At 39.8% G+C, this 20,434-nt stretch overlaps 2 protein-coding genes across 2 annotated transcripts; both read right to left on the bottom strand.

Moving 5' to 3' along the window:
* Positions 1–1,695: 1,695 nt before the first annotated feature.
* LOC140578174 (uncharacterized) lies at positions 1,696–9,672 on the bottom strand. Its single transcript, XM_072698255.1, has 10 exons — positions 9,598–9,672; positions 4,998–5,181; positions 4,238–4,340; positions 4,088–4,162; positions 3,913–3,993; positions 3,575–3,741; positions 3,388–3,450; positions 3,101–3,297; positions 2,585–2,744; positions 1,696–2,032 (listed from the first exon to the last, which is right to left on the bottom strand). Exons 2-10 carry the CDS (start codon positions 5,176–5,178, stop codon positions 1,896–1,898), a joined length of 1,164 nt encoding a protein of 387 aa, XP_072554356.1. The 5' UTR covers positions 5,179–5,181; positions 9,598–9,672; the 3' UTR covers positions 1,696–1,895.
* A 2,185-nt stretch (positions 9,673–11,857) lies between these two features.
* On the bottom strand, positions 11,858–15,325 carry LOC140578173 (uncharacterized). Its single transcript, XM_072698254.1, has 9 exons — positions 15,187–15,325; positions 14,427–14,529; positions 14,277–14,351; positions 14,102–14,182; positions 13,764–13,930; positions 13,577–13,639; positions 13,290–13,486; positions 12,774–12,933; positions 11,858–12,194 (listed from the first exon to the last, which is right to left on the bottom strand). Exons 3-9 carry the CDS (start codon positions 14,312–14,314, stop codon positions 12,058–12,060), a joined length of 843 nt encoding a protein of 280 aa, XP_072554355.1. The 5' UTR covers positions 14,315–14,351; positions 14,427–14,529; positions 15,187–15,325; the 3' UTR covers positions 11,858–12,057.
* Positions 15,326–20,434: the final 5,109 nt, after the last annotated feature.

Below are 20,434 nucleotides of genomic sequence, written 5' to 3'. Positions count from 1 at the left end.
GTGACATCTTGCAGATTTACATATACAACATAGTGAAATGTGAACCTGGTACTCTCATATAGGCCATAGACCAGGGGTCACCAACCTTTTTGAAACTGGGAGCTACTTCACGGGTACTGAGCCATACGAAGGGCTACCAGTTTGATACACTCTCCTTAAATCATGTATAATAAACATGTTTTAAATGCTTTCTTTTAGATATTGCCATTTTCAAATCTATATAAATGCAAATGTGATTAAAGAAGAATAGCAACAGGATAAAATTACATTTCAGACACTGCTCAATGGTGAGTTGTGCTACTGTATTTTTAGAACAGGTCCGCGGGTGACTCATGTGGTCCTTGGGGGCACCATGTTGGTGACCCCTCCTATATAGACTGTAGTCAGAATGATCTTCCATGTTAAGACTAGTTCTGGTTGGAATTTTTTTAGGAATATTTATCTGACATCAGGCCAGAATTTTACGGCAGGTGAGGGCTAGGTACGGCACAAAGCATGTTACCAATGCTGAAATGGATGACTGTCAGCCAAAGTCGTCCGACACGAAAAATGCCGACTGTCAGCCAGAATCCCTTACCGTGCTCAGAACCGTTCTGGCCCACACGAAAAGTGCCGACTGTTAGCCAGAATGGCTCGCCGTGCTTATAACGGTTCTGGCCCACACGGAAAATGGCGATAGTCAGCCAGAATCGCTCGCCGTGCCCAGAACGGTTCTGGCCCAGATGAAAAATGCCAAATGTCAGCCAGAATCGCTCACCGCGCGTAACTGGGAACAGTGCCATCATTGCCAGACCTGGCCCATATCTGGTTGACATACCACTTGCTATACCAGAACTCAGCGTGCAGCGCCGGCTTGACGCCAGATCTGGGCCAGACCTGTCTTCTATGTGCCTGGGCCACATAGACCAAACCACAATCGGGCCACATCTGGCATGCCATAATGTAAACAGTGCCATCATTGCCAGACTTGGCCCATATCTGGTTGACATACCACTTGCCATGCCAGAACTCATCCAGCAGTGCCGGTTTGACGCCAGATCCGGGCCAGACCTGTCTGCTATGTGGGTTGTGGCCCAAATCAGAAAGTCCACGTCTGGGCCGTCACAGGGCCGTCATTCTTTGCGGTATCTGGGCCAGAGGAAAATGAATACTGTGGGCCAGATCTGGCCCAGAAGAATTTTGCTATCTGGGATGCTTAAACATTTTCCTCTGGCCCAGATACCGCAAAGAATGACGGCCCTGTGACGGCCCAGACGTGGATTTTCTGATTTGGGCCACAACAGGCCCAGTGACGGCCCAGACGTGGATTTTCTGATTTGGGCCACAACGGGCCCAGTGACGGCCCAGACGTGGATTTTCTGATTTGGGCCACAACGGGCCCAGTGACGGCCCAGACGTGGATTTTCTGATTTGGGCCACAACGGGCCCAGTGACGGCCCAGACGTGGATTTTCTGATTTGGGCCACAACAGGCCCAGTGATGGCCCAGACGTGGATTTTCTGATTTGGGCCACAACGGGCCCAGTGACGGCCCAGACGTGGATTTTCTGATTTGGGCCACAACGGGCCCAGTGACGGCCCAGACGTGGATTTTCTGATTTGGGCCACAACGGGCCCAGTGATGGCCCAGACATGGTTCTACCTGATTTGGGCCATAACAGGCCCAGTGATGTCATAAACCACAATGGCTACACAATTGATTTCAATAGTTTATTTTTACTATAATTATATTTAATTACACTTCAGTTTAACTTGAACACACAGATGAGGCATTTAAAACACTTTACAACATACAAAATATCAAAAAATATGGCCCTGTAAAACTGATTAATAAAATTTGAAAATTGGGTGGTCGAAAACAGACACAAAGAAAATCCAAAAACAAAACAATGTGAATCAAGTCTCATTTGCCCTTCTTGCCCGTTCCTTCCTTCCTCCATCCCTGTCAGGTGCCAACTGAAGCCACTTCTGGATGTTTTTCTCCGCCTCCTGGTCCGTTGCAGTCCTCGTCAAAGAATTTTTTCTAACAGCAGCTAAAACACACAACACTATTAATGCCACCTGGTTCTAAGGCATTGAAATTAAATCATACCTTCAAGATCAAGACAGCACCCGGAGTTTAGGATAAAACAATTCCAAAACACATACAGTAGTACACAAATAAGGAGATATGAATCATTATATCCATGACAGAATATAAACAAGTAAACAATTTTTAAACAGGGTTATTCATTTCACCGTTTTATTCACAATAACAAGTCAAAGTAATTGTATGCATGTAGGTATGCAATCTGGTCTAATCTCTGTTCTGGTCTGGGGGAAAAAAAAAACACACTCATTTGAACTGTAACTGTCCAGAAGGCTGCTATATCGAATACCGCACAGGATTTCATTTTTATATATATAACAATAAGATATTTCTAGCACTTGAAATTAAATACACAAAGTCATAAACTGGAACTTGCAGGACTCATTTTTAAGAGTTTCAGATATCACCAGTAACAAAGGAGCAACGGACTGAACTGATGTCCCGCATGAACAGAAAAAAATAGACAAGGTGCCAGTTTGGATTAGAAACAACTTACCTATCACAACTTCTTTCAACATCAAACGCTGGAAGCCAATCTTTCCATTAATCCCTCGCATGTTGATGCTCTTTGCCAGTGTGTTTGTGATGAGTGCGTTCATTATCCGCCACACACTCTCCCTTACATTTGACCCTCCTTTCAGAGCCAGGTAATGGATCTTTAAATGAAAAGGCAGAAAACCATTTAACTGGCTTCTCTACAGTTTAGTCTATCTACAGAGGTAAACATTATAAATAGACAGGACGATTTAAATTATGACCCATTTTGTATCTTCATGGGTTTTACAAGTTTAAAAATAAAGTCTGATAGGGAATACAATTTGATTGTATTATATGACTCTAATGAGGAAAAATGTGCAGCATTTTCTGACAACAGTGGTCTCAAAAACATTGTCTCAAAATATTGGCACCTGCTAAAACGCAAGGAATGTTGTTTTTTACTGTTTTGTTTTTTCTTCTACGGCTCACTTTCCTGGCAAGTAATATTTAAATATTATTTGATTGATACACTTACCAATTGATTTTTGAAGTCGTTATTTCCTAGTCTCTCTTCTAAGTTCTCAAGGGCGTGCACATCAGCAACTGGTAGCAGATCCTGTTCAATACCAGTTTCTTCTTCAGCTATGGATTTTAGACCCTGAACCGTCTTGAATATAGATTTCATTTGTTCCAGCATGATTTCCTGATTTGTCAGGATAGCACGAAGTAGTGCTGGGAGAAAAAAAGTAAACATTTGCAGTCTTGGTAATATGAATTGCAATGCATGACACTCAATCACCATTTATATTTTTATATACTTACAAATGAAGAGATCACACTGTTGCTGATTGGCGCTTGATGACACATGACCTCTCTGGTGCTGATCTGCAGAAACAGTGTATTGTCAGAGTAAGTGGTGCTGGTCCAAAGACACAATCTCTTTGGTGTTGGTCTGGCAAAGTGCATTGGGGAGACATGAACCCTTCACAACGTTCGTCTACGGAAGTACCGTCTCTGTGGGCCTGGTCCGGAGACATGCTGGCTCTGTGATCATGGTCCGGAGAAAAGCTATGTCCCTGTTCTTGGAACACGCCTCTGTGGGCCTGGTCTTTGGACGCATGTCTGTGGACATGCTTTTGCCTTCTGGGGATCTGGTATGGGGATGCACTGCCTTGCCTGTATTGGTTTGGATCATTAACTGCTCTGGACTGAATTATCATGAAATTCATTTATAAAATTTAATCGTATTGGTTTTGAAATGGAGTAATTCTTAACTTTCACAAAAAGTGAGTGAAAAAGAATTTAGCTGTTATCCCGTTACAGAAACATAAAAATGCGGATACAAACCTTGATTTTGCTTTGGAAGAGACAATCCCTTTAGAGCCAAGAGAATGCAAAATTTTTGGTGCAGTAGGCAGCAAACCTAGTCTGTAGCAACATACCAAACACAGCACAAGCATTTTAAACATACACAGGTAGTCAAGATTTGCAAGTCAAATGAATATTAGAAGAATATACATACTTGTTCCTTCCCTTCACTTTTGGCAAGGGTTCTTCCATATCATCTTCTTCTCCAGGTAAGCACACAGGCTTTTGTCTTAAGAACCAGTCATTGTTACAAGGCGCAATTGTCACTTTGTCAACATAATCAAATGGAAAAATAATATCTTACCTCCTTCTTCGTTTGTATTTAACTGGCGAATCCTCACCATCTGTATCAAGGTCTGTGTTGACAACAGCTTCAGGAAGTTTCAAACGTGCCTCATTGTAGTCATCTAAAAAGATGAATTAATGAGCCTTCTCCCTGTTTTTGTTTGAGCAATTTTGACATATGCCTTGTATACATTATACTACTTTTTACATTCAGGTTATGATGGTTGGCGCAGGAAAGCACAGAATCTTGCAGTTCTGTATGCAAATTAGTAAAATGGGTTCTGCTTACATCTAAGCACATGGACCAAATGAGTCTCAAACTATCTCTAAAAGGTGGCTGTAGGAAAGAAAAAAAAAAAACATTGTTTGGTTTGTCAAAATAAATTTTCATTCCTAGTGTGAACAGTGCCAGAATGTCAAAATACAATATACAGAATAGCCAATCACTTCATATTCCTGAACCTTCTCACATGGCAATCTTAAAAAAAAAATGATGTTACGGACTGGAAATGGGAGCCCAACGAACACAATTTGGACTTACAGTCCTTTTTGTTCGTATGTCTGAAAGTTTGTAAGTTGACAGTTCGTAAGTAGAGGAGCACACACACACACACATACACACCCTCACACTATACCACCAACTCATCATTTTTCATAAGTCCAATATTAAGTAAAAGTGGCAAATTTGTTGGAGAACTGACCATATTCATACATTTTACGTACAAATACTGTTCCCAAAAACAAACATTTTAAAATATATTTAACAAAACTGAACTTACCTGATGTGAATATAACTTTGACACTGTATGGAGTCCATCCATCACCAGGGCTATCTTGAGCTTTTGTGGACTTAACAATATCTACAGTGTTTGGAGGCCAAAAACACTGTCCATCTCTGACCCAGGTTGAAGGCACCAGTTCCACTTCATTTGTGGCTTCAAATACAACTATATGATACATTTCCTGGAAATAATGAGACCTGAGCTTTACAAAAACATCCAAATAGCAACTAAAGGGAATCAATGCTTCTTGTAACTTTCTCCTTTTGAATGTAGAAGAGGTGCAACAACAAATTTATCATAGAACGGTAGTCTGACATATTTCTGCAATCCTATTTCTAATCTGAAGCATTTGTTAGTCATGGACAAGTCTGAAACAAGGTAAATCCCCAACTCTCTAGAGTCAAATGGATATCCATAAAATGGTTCCTGGGTTCTGTATTCTTTCCCTACAATAAATACTTCCTGTCCATCAACAATTATATTTTCAACTAAAACTATTTTACTTTTCATTCTGACACAGCAATCTCTTTTAGAGATACTCAAAGTCACACCATTCTTGGTCAGTTCCTTGAACTGACATATTTTCCTTGTAAATGACTTTGGCACAGGCCCATCAGTGTGTTCATGCTTACATGCTGTATGTACTTGGACAGATACCTCACCAATACTACTGGCATCAATTTCAGATAATCTCCGGATTGCTTGAGTCAATGGATTGTTTGGCCCCCTAACCATTTTTTTCAGCTGTCCCAAAAATTTTTCAAAAGGGAAACCAGAAATCAAATCCAAATTTCCATGTTGTTTTACATCCTGACTAAGATGTATCAGACCATGCACATTATAAACTAAAAATTCTGGTCCATATAAACTGCTAAAGTGTTCAACAAACCCAACAAGAAGAGAATGTGCAAGGTCATTCATAATGAAACAGTATTCTGGGCTGGCTAAAATGTAAATACCAACTGACAATAACATGAAGTTGTCATAAACTGCAGATTTCAAAACATCCTTAAGAACAACTGGCCCAGTATATAACAAAAACTGACGCAGTTCTGTTGCTTTCCATCTATTTCTCTCAGCCAATGCACGTGGTCTTCTAGCAAACTCTACTGGAATGTAATCCTTTAACCCAACTAGCCTACTTGAAATCAAGGAAGCTTGACTAGAGGATACTCGGCAACGAATAGGGCCAGGTGGACCCATCCACAGGTCAAGAAGACGCCTCATTACCCCTAAACATACCAAGTGCATGTAATCAAGAGGAAATGTAGCAACCATGTCAATATTGACATCAGATAATGGAGAGTGCTCATGGTGGTGTTCTTCATCTATTTTTTGTCTAAAATCCTGATCAGTCCTTAGTGGTGCATTGACCTCTGGGAATGTCATCCGGCTGCCTATTCGTACACCAGTTTGATGGCATTTATCACAACCATGATATGCAGTATGTGATTTAACACCTTTGATAAAAGCTCGAGCTGGAGTGTCACACATAACAGAGGCAATATTCAAAAGTAATGTTTTTCCCATGAAAACAAATCCATTACTCACTGTTTTCAATTCATTCACCAACTGCTGCAAATACTCAGACACAGAATTTGGTTTAGAAGTTCCACAGAAAAGACCAATTACCACCGGTTTCATGCTATGCTCTTGTAACATACCAAGAATTGGCCAAAACTGAGTCTTTGTACTTTTAAAGAGAGGCAGACCATCAAAATTCAACTGCAGTCTAAAGACATGTCTGTCTGGCACAACAGAACACAATTTAGTAAGTATCCTTTGAAATGAATTCAGTATTCCAAAATAGTAGAAAACTCCACCTGCTAAAGTCTCAACCTTAAAGACTGTTTTTGTTTTGAGCAATGTCCGTCCATCTTTTGGCAAAAGAGGATGGTAACATTTCAGAATGGACAGAAGAGCTGATAAAGCCATTAAGGAGATACCAAACTCAATAGCCCAGTCCACCAAAGAATTTCTTAAGTCAGAAACACTATCACTAGAGTTTCCATGTCCCATATCATCCTCATCAGACTCATCAAACCAGTTGTCATAAAAACTATGTTCTCCTTCCTCATCAGCACCCAGCTCATGCTCCCCATCACTAGCAATCAGCATATGGTCATATCCACCAGAAGCTTTACCCGGCAAGCTTTCCTCCATGTTTATTGCAAATGTGGTATTACTTTGCTTGTTTTGTATTGACTCTATAATAATATATCTACTTTTTTTTTGGCTCGCTTTCTTGCATTGCTGCGTTCATTGTAGGTCCATGCACCCTCCATAAATACCTGGGACTAGTTCTGCCACCTCAAAAAATGTCAACACTGCCCTGCAAAAAAAAAAAAAAAGCAGTCATTCAATAAAACCAAAAACACGTCATTCATACATCAAATAAGCCACATTTTTTCATTTCAATACTGAATTAATGTATATGAACTGTCAGTCATCACTTACTTAGAATTGTCAATTGTGATCAATTGTCATTGGTGACACACCACAGCAAAATGTGTCCTCTGCATTTAATCCACATGTGACATAAGAGGGGGAACTAATTCAGCCCCAGAGAAGTAGTGCTTTGGGGCAGTACCTTGCTCAGGGTACCTTAGTGGTGCCTTGCTAGTCAAGGATTCGAACATGCAATCTTTTGATTACAAGTGTGCTTCCCTAACCATTAAGCCACCACTGCCCACATTACCATTACTTCATTAACTATTCCACAAATAATATGTATCAAATATAAAATATTATTTTAATAGATCAAAATGACAATTAAATGTCAAAGATTGTGCACTGTTTTGGCCTTTGGGTGTTGTCTGTGCTTTTGTAATTCCATTCATTCAGGCATTGGAACTGACTTTTGAAATTGAAATTTAAGCCAATCAGAAAATAGCATTTCCAGTTGTCGCGCAAGTCTGATCATCAGTTTCAGGTGCGATCTGTCACAGCCTTCGCCTGTTAATTTCAGTGGCGCAAGCTTTATCACTTCTGAGAGATAAATGTCGTGTGGTAGAGGTCTATAGCGGAGCGGGGCGGGAGCGGGATGAAAAATCAGTCCCGCGCAGAACTCTAGTTGGAATAAACGCAGAGCCGCGCCAAAAATTTAAATGTTACCCTATATTTCTCTCATTTTGACTGAAATGTTTCTATTGAGACTGTTTAGATATTTTTTAATTCAGGTCTGTAGCCTAATTAGAAACGTTGTTGGTTGTATTTTTGTGGAAAACTGGTTAGCCAAATCTACCCTTATATAAAAGACATCTTTAATTCGCAGACGGAGTCGTGCCCACATAATATATCCTATTTTTCATAAATTCAGTTAGTTAGGCAACAAATAAATTTGGTACCTTATTTAATTTTTATAAGCCAAGATATAGCATTTAAAATGTGTTCGGTATTTTTGGCCCACCATATACGGGAGCGGGTCGAAATATTACACATTTCTGCGGGAGCGGGAAAGTAAGTCGCGGGAGCGGGATGAAAAATCATGTCGTGTTACGCTTGATATTGTTGTGCTAAATGCGCGTCCCACGGTCAATACGTGAGACTTAAGAGTAGGGGTGTGCAAAGCAGCCGGTATTTGTATCTGTATTTGTATTTGTTGAGGGGGGAAAAGTATTTGTATTTGTATTCGTATTCGAGTAAAATTCAAAATAGGCGTAAAAATCCAGTTTTTTTGCGTTGCACTTCTAATTTACGTTATAGTGTAAGTATTCTTTAATTATATCCATTATAATAATTATGGATATGCAGTAGACAGAGTAACTTAAACGTACCATATAACTCCTACAAGTGCATACAATTCGACACAACTACACAAGCATTGTTTTAACCTTTTTAACCAAACGTTAACGTTACTCTGTCAACAGCCTATTGTCTAAATTACCGAGCTAACAGAGCTACGTAAACAGAGCGAACATGAGAGCACCTGACTGCAGACGTCAATAATGCAGCGTAATGGAATAATCTCCCGATCAAACTCCGCTTCCCGAAAGTTATAAACTGCCTCCGGAACCCAGTTAAGGTACAAAAATCTATTCAACAAAAACAGTGATACAGTTAAGTCTTTTTTCGCTCAGCCGAGCCTTCTCTGTTACTGTGTGGAGCAGCCTGTGTCAGTCACCTCTTTTACTTCCCCCCGACTCCTGAACTCACTCACTCACTCATCCGGGCATGCACTGCGGTCTCAAGAGGAAACGCAGCTTTTTGATATAAAGTTTTTCTTGTTCCCGAATACAAATATTTTTTAAAGTATTTGTTCGAAATAAGTATTCGTAAAAAACACATTATTTGTGCTTTTCCGAATACCGTATTCGGGTTCGGCTCCACCCCTACTTAAGAGCTATGCAGATGTAATCTAATGTTAAACATCTCATTAAACTTGAGAGCACTGTAGGTGTTTTGTTATGTCAAGGCGTGTGACTTGTTTGAACCGGCTAATGTTAACGGCAGTTAGCCACCTCTCTTAACTAGATTTTAAAAATGAACGATAAATCCCAACACACCATTCCAGCTATTCCCGCCAGAATCTTAAACTAAAATCTCTGACTACAACGGCTAAATGGAACTTTAACATTAACTTAAGTATTTTACTTACCACAAACCTCTCGTTATTTTTCAGCAATCGACAGCCGATACATTCAACAACCTCAAACGGAGTACAGTGAGGTGAAGTGACGCCTAACGGACTTTGATTGGTTTAAACTGGAATGTTTCAGGATTGGCCGTTCAGCGTAGACGATCAAATACGCTATAAATATTTTTCAATAGAAAAAGCCCTATACACAAAGTATTCCAAATGGATTTATATTTGTAAAAGACAAGACTTTAGAGAAGATAAACTAATGCTTTCATTTGTTTTTACTTTTCCTTTTTTAAGTAAACATATAAGTCAGAAGAAAAATATTGAATGTTGATATAGTTAACAAAAATATCCAATATGTTTTAATGGGTTTACAATGTTAAACAAAAAATTATCATATCAGTGGGACTGTACTATTTCAGCAGCTGGAGCTTGGAGTCTTTTTGTATGTCAGCCATTGGCTCTTTATTGTGTTTCTCGTGCTCTTCAGTACAGGTTTTATCCCAAGCAGACAGTGCTTAATATATAGTTGAGAGCAGACCCTTCAGCCATAATTTTACGCCAGATGAGGGTCAGGTATGGGACCCAGAATGACATCTTGCAGACCCAGGTGACATCTTGCAGATTTACATATACAACATAGTGAAATGTGAACCTGGTACTCTCATATAGGCCATAGACCAGGGGTCACCAACCTTTTTGAAACTGGGAGCTACTTCACGGGTACTGAGCCATACGAAGGGCTACCAGTTTGATACACTCTCCTTAAATCATGTATAATAAACATGTTTTAAATGCTTTCTTTTAGATATTGCCATTTTCAAATCTATATAAATGCAAATGTGATTAAAGAAGAATAGCAACAGGATAAAATTACATTTCAGACACTGCTCAATGGTGAGTTGTGCTACTGTATTTTTAGAACAGGTCCGCGGGTGACTCATGTGGTCCTATAGACTGTAGTCAGAATGATCTTCCATGTTAAGACTAGTTCTGGTTGGAATTTTTTTAGGAATATTTATCTGACATCAGGCCAGAATTTTACGGCAGGTGAGGGCTAGGTACGGCACAAAGCATGTTACCAATGCTGAAATGGATGACTGTCAGCCAAAGTCGTCCGACACGAAAAATGCCGACTGTCAGCCAGAATCCCTTACCGTGCTCAGAACCGTTCTGGCCCACACGAAAAGTGCCGACTGTTAGCCAGAATGGCTCGCCGTGCTTATAACGGTTCTGGCCCACACGGAAAATGGCGATAGTCAGCCAGAATCGCTCGCCGTGCCCAGAACGGTTCTGGCCCAGATGAAAAATGCCAAATGTCAGCCAGAATCGCTCACCGCGCGTAACTGGGAACAGTGCCATCATTGCCAGACCTGGCCCATATCTGGTTGACATACCACTTGCTATACCAGAACTCAGCGTGCAGCGCCGGCTTGACGCCAGATCTGGGCCAGACCTGTCTTCTATGTGCCTGGGCCACATAGACCAAACCACAATCGGGCCACATCTGGCATGCCATAATGTAAACAGTGCCATCATTGCCAGACTTGGCCCATATCTGGTTGACATACCACTTGCCATGCCAGAACTCATCCAGCAGTGCCGGTTTGACGCCAGATCCGGGCCAGACCTGTCTGCTATGTGGGTTGTGGCCCAAATCAGAAAGTCCACGTCTGGGCCGTCACAGGGCCGTCATTCTTTGCGGTATCTGGGCCAGAGGAAAATGAATACTGTGGGCCAGATCTGGCCCAGAAGAATTTTGCTATCTGGGATGCTTAAACATTTTCCTCTGGCCCAGATACCGCAAAGAATGACGGCCCTGTGACGGCCCAGACGTGGATTTTCTGATTTGGGCCACAACAGGCCCAGTGACGGCCCAGACGTGGATTTTCTGATTTGGGCCACAACGGGCCCAGTGACGGCCCAGACGTGGATTTTCTGATTTGGGCCACAACGGGCCCAGTGACGGCCCAGACGTGGATTTTCTGATTTGGGCCACAACGGGCCCAGTGACGGCCCAGACGTGGATTTTCTGATTTGGGCCACAACAGGCCCAGTGATGGCCCAGACGTGGATTTTCTGATTTGGGCCACAACGGGCCCAGTGACGGCCCAGACGTGGATTTTCTGATTTGGGCCACAACGGGCCCAGTGACGGCCCAGACGTGGATTTTCTGATTTGGGCCACAACGGGCCCAGTGATGGCCCAGACATGGTTCTACCTGATTTGGGCCATAACAGGCCCAGTGATGTCATAAACCACAATGGCTACACAATTGATTTCAATAGTTTATTTTTACTATAATTATATTTAATTACACTTCAGTTTAACTTGAACACACAGATGAGGCATTTAAAACACTTTACAACATACAAAATATCAAAAAATATGGCCCTGTAAAACTGATTAATAAAATTTGAAAATTGGGTGGTCGAAAACAGACACAAAGAAAATCCAAAAACAAAACAATGTGAATCAAGTCTCATTTGCCCTTCTTGCCCGTTCCTTCCTTCCTCCATCCCTGTCAGGTGCCAACTGAAGCCACTTCTGGATGTTTTTCTCCGCCTCCTGGTCCGTTGCAGTCCTCGTCAAAGAATTTTTTCTAACAGCAGCTAAAACACACAACACTATTAATGCCACCTGGTTCTAAGGCATTGAAATTAAATCATACCTTCAAGATCAAGACAGCACCCGGAGTTTAGGATAAAACAATTCCAAAACACATACAGTAGTACACAAATAAGGAGATATGAATCATTATATCCATGACAGAATATAAACAAGTAAACAATTTTTAAACAGGGTTATTCATTTCACCGTTTTATTCACAATAACAAGTCAAAGTAATTGTATGCATGTAGGTATGCAATCTGGTCTAATCTCTGTTCTGGTCTGGGGGAAAAAAAAAACACACTCATTTGAACTGTAACTGTCCAGAAGGCTGCTATATCGAATACCGCACAGGATTTCATTTTATATATATATATATATATATATATATATATATATATAACAATAAGATATTTCTAGCACTTGAAATTAAATACACAAAGTCATAAACTGGAACTTGCAGGACTCATTTTTAAGAGTTTCAGATATCACCAGTAACAAAGGAGCAACGGACTGAACTGATGTCCCGCATGAACAGAAAAAAATAGACAAGGTGCCAGTTTGGATTAGAAACAACTTACCTATCACAACTTCTTTCAACATCAAACGCTGGAAGCCAATCTTTCCATTAATCCCTCGCATGTTGATGCTCTTTGCCAGTGTGTTTGTGATGAGTGCGTTCATTATCCGCCACACACTCTCCCTTACATTTGACCCTCCTTTCAGAGCCAGATAATGGATCTTTAAATGAAAAGGCAGAAAACCATTTAACTGGCTTCTCTACAGTTTAGTCTATCTACAGAGGTAAACATTATAAATAGACAGGACGATTTAAATTATGACCCATTTTGTATCTTCATGGGTTTTACAAGTTTAAAAATAAAGTCTGATAGGGAATACAATTTGATTGTATTATATGACTCTAATGAGGAAAAATGTGCAGCATTTTCTGACAACAGTGGTCTCAAAAACATTGTCTCAAAATATTGGCACCTGCTAAAACGCAAGGAATGTTGTTTTTTACTGTTTTGTTTTTTCTTCTACGGCTCACTTTCCTGGCAAGTAATATTTAAATATTATTTGATTGATACACTTACCAATTGATTTTTGAAGTCGTTATTTCCTAGTCTCTCTTCTAAGTTCTCAAGGGCGTGCACATCAGCAACTGGTAGCAGATCCTGTTCAATACCAGTTTCTTCTTCAGCTATGGATTTTAGACCCTGAACCGTCTTGAATATAGATTTCATTTGTTCCAGCATGATTTCCTGATTTGTCAGGATAGCACGAAGTAGTGCTGGGAGAAAAAAAGTAAACATTTGCAGTCTTGGTAATATGAATTGCAATGCATGACACTCAATCACCATTTATATTTTTATATACTTACAAATGAAGAGATCACACTGTTGCTGATTGGCGCTTGATGACACATGACCTCTCTGGTGCTGATCTGCAGAAACAGTGTATTGTCAGAGTAAGTGGTGCTGGTCCAAAGACACAATCTCTTTGGTGTTGGTCTGGCAAAGTGCATTGGGGAGACATGAACCCTTCACAACGTTCGTCTACGGAAGTACCGTCTCTGTGGGCCTGGTCCGGAGACATGCTGGCTCTGTGATCATGGTCCGGAGAAAAGCTATGTCCCTGTTCTTGGAACACGCCTCTGTGGGCCTGGTCTTTGGACGCATGTCTGTGGACATGCTTTTGCCTTCTGGGGATCTGGTATGGGGATGCACTGCCTTGCCTGTATTGGTTTGGATCATTAACTGCTCTGGACTGAATTATCATGAAATTCATTTATAAAATTTAATCGTATTGGTTTTGAAATGGAGTAATTCTTAACTTTCACAAAAAGTGAGTGAAAAAGAATTTAGCTGTTATCCCGTTACAGAAACATAAAAATGCGGATACAAACCTTGATTTTGCTTTGGAAGAGACAATCCCTTTAGAGCCAAGAGAATGCAAAATTTTTGGTGCAGTAGGCAGCAAACCTAGTCTGTAGCAACATACCAAACACAGCACAAGCATTTTAAACATACACAGGTAGTCAAGATTTGCAAGTCAAATGAATATTAGAAGAATATACATACTTGTTCCTTCCCTTCACTTTTGGCAAGGGTTCTTCCATATCATCTTCTTCTCCAGGTAAGCACACAGGCTTTTGTCTTAAGAACCAGTCATTGTTACAAGGCGCAATTGTCACTTTGTCAACATAATCAAATGGAAAAATAATATCTTACCTCCTTCTTCGTTTGTATTTAACTGGCGAATCCTCACCATCTGTATCAAGGTCTGTGTTGACAACAGCTTCAGGAAGTTTCAAACGTGCCTCACTGTAGTCATCTAAAAAGATGAATTAATGAGCCTTCTCCCTGTTTTTGTTTGAGCAATTTTGACATATGCCTTGTATACATTATACTACTTTTTACATTCAGGTTATGATGGTTGGCGCAGGAAAGCACAGAATCTTGCAGTTCTGTATGCAAATTAGTAAAATGGGTTCTGCTTACATCTAAGCACATGGACCAAATGAGTCTCAAACTATCTCTAAAAGGTGGCTGTAGGAAAGAAAAAAAAAAAACATTGTTTGGTTTGTCAAAATAAATTTTCATTCCTAGTGTGAACAGTGCCAGAATGTCAAAATACAATATACAGAATAGCCAATCACTTCATATTCCTGAACCTTCTCACATGGCAATCTTAAAAAAAAAATGATGTTACGGACTGGAAATGGGAGCCCAACGAACACAATTTGGACTTACAGTCCTTTTTGTTCGTATGTCTGAAAGTTTGTAAGTTGACAGTTCGTAAGTAGAGGAGCACACACACACACACATACACACCCTCACACTATACCACCAACTCATCATTTTTCATAATTCCAATATTAAGTAAAAGTGGCAAATTTGTTGGAGAACTGACCATATTCATACATTTTACGTACAAATACTGTTCCCAAAAACAAACATTTTAAAATATATTTAACAAAACTGAACTTACCTGATGTGAATATAACTTTGACACTGTATGGAGTCCATCCATCACCAGGGCTATCTTGAGCTTTTGTGGACTTAACAATATCTACTAGAGGTGCACCGATCGATCGGCGCACCGATCGATCGGCCTCGATCACGTTAATTTGAGGGGATCAGAAATCGACCATATTCCCATGAGATCCACCGATCTTAGTTATATGCTTTTAACTCTTTGGGGTCGAGTATGTCGTCGACGACATCGCGTACTTTTCGCGTCTATTTCAGTTTATAAATATCTCGCTGAAATCTTAATGTATAATCATGAAAAAAACGCTGGCTAAATCCGTAATCTGTCTTCTTTTCAAAACGTCCATTGTCGGAAGTATTAAAGTTTTTTTAATTAGGTTAAATCGGCAAAAAAAGTAAACCATGTCATCTTACTTTGTTTTACCTGCATCGGGGGCGTGTAGTACCGCTCTCACCCGAAGATCGCTATTCACATTCTAAATAGCCGCATTAGCGCGTATTCAAATCGCATTCGCATGGTAATTTGATTAACAGCGCAACGGTGAAACGCGATCCAGATACAAACCCCTTCAGCGCCATAAAAGGGGGTTGGGGACGTGGCCAGGTGACAATGGCTCATTCATACACATGAAAGTTGCTACATATTCAATGAAAGGAGCCAGAAATAGTTACATGAGTTAGGTTTTTCTTATTTATTTATCCAAATTAATGTTGCATCTACACCATTTAGTCATCTTCATGTAGCCAAGACTTTGGTGATCAGATATCTGGGATCAAAACAAACTGCCAGCATTGCTTACTATGTACTTTTATAATGTTTCTGCAAGTGTTCCAAACTGCATTTTGCAATGTCTATACTTTGATGTCAAATTTCAAACTTAACAAAAATCTGACATATTTACAATATCTATTAAAATAAAGATGAGTGTAATGGCAAAACAAATATATAAGAAATAATTTATTTGCCATGAATTAAGTGTGATGAAATGTGTGATCATGCCCCAGTCAGTGAAAGTATGTTTCCTACCCCTAGGCCCCAGAGGGTTAAATCAGCCTTTTCTCCCATTCCCGAGAGAGGTGCAGTGCAGGCTGCCTCCCTCCCTATTTTTTGGACAAGTGTGTCATAACAGCTATATATATATATTTTTTTTACAAAATTAGAGAAATTAAAGTCTGGAAGAAAAAATATGATTTTGTAGTTCAAACAGCAATGCTCATTTATATGTTCGTTTATATTTGAGGACACTACCTCATGTTTTGTGAGTATTCATATCAATTTACTCAATAAAAATGGAAACATTGAAGTAACTGTCTCTTAGTTATGAAAGAAACAAGATCGGCAAAAAAAAATCGAGATCGGCAGGTAAGGTTGCCTAAGGATCGGTGATCGTTGATCGGCCAGAAAACTGCAATCGGTGCACCCCTAATATCTACAGTGTTTGGAGGCCAAAAACACTGTCCATCTCTGACCCAGGTTGAAGGCACCAGTTCCACTTCATTTGTGGCTTCAAATACAACTATATGATACATTTCCTGGAAATAATGAGACCTGAGCTTTACAAAAACATCCAAATAGCAACTAAAGGGAATCAATGCTTCTTGTAACTTTCTCCTTTTGAATGTAGAAGAGGTGCAACAACAAATTTATCATAGAACGGTAGTCTGACATATTTCTGCAATCCTATTTCTAATCTGAAGCATTTGTTAGTCATGGACAAGTCTGAAACAAGGTAAATCCCCAACTCTCTAGAGTCAAATGGATATCCATAAAATGGTTCCTGGGTTCTGTATTCTTTCCCTACAATAAATACTTCCTGTCCATCAACAATTATATTTTCAACTAAAACTATTTTACTTTTCATTCTGACACAGCAATCTCTTTTAGAGATACTCAAAGTCACACCATTCTTGGTCAGTTCCTTGAACTGACATATTTTCCTTGTAAATGACTTTGGCACAGGCCCATCAGTGTGTTCATGCTTACATGCTGTATGTACTTGGACAGATACCTCACCAATACTACTGGCATCAATTTCAGATAATCTCCGGATTGCTTGAGTCAATGGATTGTTTGGCCCCCTAACCATTTTTTTCAGCTGTCCCAAAAATTTTTCAAAAGGGAAACCAGAAATCAAATCCAAATTTCCATGTTGTTTTACATCCTGACTAAGATGTATCAGACCATGCACATTATAAACTAAAAATTCTGGTCCATATAAACTGCTAAAGTGTTCAACAAACCCAACAAGAAGAGAATGTGCAAGGTCATTCATAATGAAACAGTATTCTGGGCTGGCTAAAATGTAAATACCAACTGACAATAACATGAAGTTGTCATAAACTGCAGATTTCAAAACATCCTTAAGAACAACTGGCCCAGTATATAACAAAAACTGACGCAGTTCTGTTGCTTTCCATCTATTTCTCTCAGCCAATGCACGTGGTCTTCTAGCAAACTCTACTGGAATGTAATCCTTTAACCCAACTAGCCTACTTGAAATCAAGGAAGCTTGACTAGAGGATACTCGGCAACGAATAGGGCCAGGTGGACCCATCCACAGGTCAAGAAGACGCCTCATTACCCCTAAACATACCAAGTGCATGTAATCAAGAGGAAATGTAGCAACCATGTCAATATTGACATCAGATAATGGAGAGTGCTCATGGTGGTGTTCTTCATCTATTTTTTGTCTAAAATCCTGATCAGTCCTTAGTGGTGCATTGACCTCTGGGAATGTCATCCGGCTGCCTATTCGTACACCAGTTTGATGGCATTTATCACAACCATGATATGCAGTATGTGATTTAACACCTTTGATAAAAGCTCGAGCTGGAGTGTCACACATAACAGAGGCAATATTCAAAAGTAATGTTTTTCCCATGAAAACAAATCCATTACTCACTGTTTTCAATTCATTCACCAACTGCTGCAAATACTCAGACACAGAATTTGGTTTAGAAGTTCCACAGAAAAGACCAATTACCACCGGTTTCATGCTATGCTCTTGTAACATACCAAGAATTGGCCAAAACTGAGTCTTTGTACTTTTAAAGAGAGGCAGACCATCAAAATTCAACTGCAGTCTAAAGACATGTCTGTCTGGCACAACAGAACACAATTTAGTAAGTATCCTTTGAAATGAATTCAGTATTCCAAAATAGTAGAAAACTCCACCTGCTAAAGTCTCAACCTTAAAGACTGTTTTTGTTTTGAGCAATGTCCGTCCATCTTTTGGCAAAAGAGGATGGTAACATTTCAGAATGGACAGAAGAGCTGATAAAGCCATTAAGGAGATACCAAACTCAATAGCCCAGTCCACCAAAGAATTTCTTAAGTCAGAAACACTATCACTAGAGTTTCCATGTCCCATATCATCCTCATCAGACTCATCAAACCAGTTGTCATAAAAACTATGTTCTCCTTCCTCATCAGCACCCAGCTCATGCTCCCCATCACTAGCAATCAGCATATGGTCATATCCACCAGAAGCTTTACCCGGCAAGCTTTCCTCCATGTTTATTGCAAATGTGGTATTACTTTGCTTGTTTTGTATTGACTCTATAATAATATCTACTTTTTTTTTGGCTCGCTTTCTTGCATTGCTGCGTTCATTGTAGGTCCATGCACCCTCCATAAATACCTGGGACTAGTTCTGCCACCTCAAAAAATGTCAACACTGCCCTGCAAAAAAAAAAAAAAAGCAGTCATTCAATAAAACCAAAAACACGTCATTCATACATCAAATAAGCCACATTTTTTCATTTCAATACTGAATTAATGTATATGAACTGTCAGTCATCACTTACTTAGAATTGTCAATTGTGATCAATTGTCATTGGTGACACACCACAGCAAAATGTGTCCTCTGCATTTAATCCACATGTGACATAAGAGGGGGAACTAATTCAGCCCCAGAGAAGTAGTGCTTTGGGGCAGTACCTTGCTCAGGGTACCTTAGTGGTGCCTTGCTAGTCAAGGATTCGAACATGCAATCTTTTGATTACAAGTGTGCTTCCCTAACCATTAAGCCACCACTGCCCACATTACCATTACTTCATTAACTATTCCACAAATAATATGTATCAAATATAAAATATTATTTTAATAGATCAAAATGACAATTAAATGTCAAAGATTGTGCACTGTTTTGGCCTTTGGGTGTTGTCTGTGCTTTTGTAATTCCATTCATTCAGGCATTGGAACTGACTTTTGAAATTGAAATTTAAGCCAATCAGAAAATAGCATTTCCAGTTGTCGCGCAAGTCTGATCATCAGTTTCAGGTGCGATCTGTCACAGCCTTCGCCTGTTAATTTCAGTGGCGCAAGCTTTATCACTTCTGAGAGATAAATGTCGTGTGGTAGAGGTCTATAGCGGAGCGGGGCGGGGCGGGAGCGGGATGAAAAATCAGTCCCGCGCAGAACTCTAGTTGGAATAAACGCAGAGCCGCGCCAAAAATTTAAATGTTACCCTATATTTCTCTCATTTTGACTGTGAAATGTTTCTATTGAGACTGTTTAGATATTTTTTAATTCAGGTCTGTAGCCTAATTAGAAACGTTGTTGGTTGTATTTTTGTGGAAAACTGGTTAGCCAAATCTACCCTTATATAAAAGACATCTTTAATTCGCAGACGGAGTCGTGCCCACATAATATATCCTATTTTTCATAAATTCAGTTAGTTAGGCAACAAATAAATTTGGTACCTTATTTAATTTTTATAAGCCAAGATATAGCATTTAAAATGTGTTCGGTATTTTTGGCCCACCATATACGGGAGCGGGTCGAAATATTACACATTTCTGCGGGAGCGGGAAAGTAAGTCGCGGGAGCGGGATGAAAAATCATGTCGTGTTACGCTTGATATTGTTGTGCTAAATGCGCGTCCCACGGTCAATACGTGAGACTTAAGAGTAGGGGTGTGCAAAGCAGCCGGTATTTGTATCTGTATTTGTATTTGTTGAGGGGGGAAAAGTATTTGTATTTGTATTCGTATTCGAGTAAAATTCAAAATAGGCGTAAAAATCCAGTTTTTTTGCGTTGCACTTCTAATTTACGTTATAGTGTAAGTATTCTTTAATTATATCCATTATAATAATTATGGATATGCAGTAGACAGAGTAACTTAAACGTACCATATAACTCCTACAAGTGCATACAATTCGACACAACTACACAAGCATTGTTTTAACCTTTTTAACCAAACGTTAACGTTACTCTGTCAACAGCCTATTGTCTAAATTACCGA

This window comes from Paramormyrops kingsleyae, chromosome 13 (genome assembly GCF_048594095.1).
Source record: "Paramormyrops kingsleyae isolate MSU_618 chromosome 13, PKINGS_0.4, whole genome shotgun sequence".
NCBI lineage: Eukaryota > Metazoa > Chordata > Actinopteri > Osteoglossiformes > Mormyridae > Paramormyrops > Paramormyrops kingsleyae.
This window is presented reverse-complemented; position numbering and strand designations above follow the sequence as displayed.

Bases quoted from the DNA above. Each gene is read 5' to 3' on its own strand.
- LOC140578173 (XM_072698254.1), bottom strand. From the start codon at position 14,314: ATGGAAGAACCCTTGCCAAAAGTGAAGGGAAGGAACAA. The intron at 13,487-13,576 runs GTAAGTATATAA...TTTTTCTCCCAG, and splicing joins ACAGTGTGATCTCTTCATTT to CACTACTTCGTGCTATCCTG. The intron at 12,934-13,289 runs GTAAGTGTATCA...TTTCATTTAAAG, and splicing joins ACGACTTCAAAAATCAATTG to ATCCATTATCTGGCTCTGAA.
- LOC140578174 (XM_072698255.1), bottom strand. From the start codon at position 5,178: ATGTATCATATAGTTGTATTTGAAGCCACAAATGAAGTGGAACTGGTG. The intron at 4,341-4,997 runs GTAAGTTCAGTT...TCATCTTTTTAG, and splicing joins CAAAGTTATATTCACATCAG to ATGACTACAATGAGGCACGT. The intron at 2,033-2,584 runs GTAAGTTGTTTC...TGTGTGTTTTAG, and splicing joins GTTGAAAGAAGTTGTGATAG to CTGCTGTTAGAAAAAATTCT.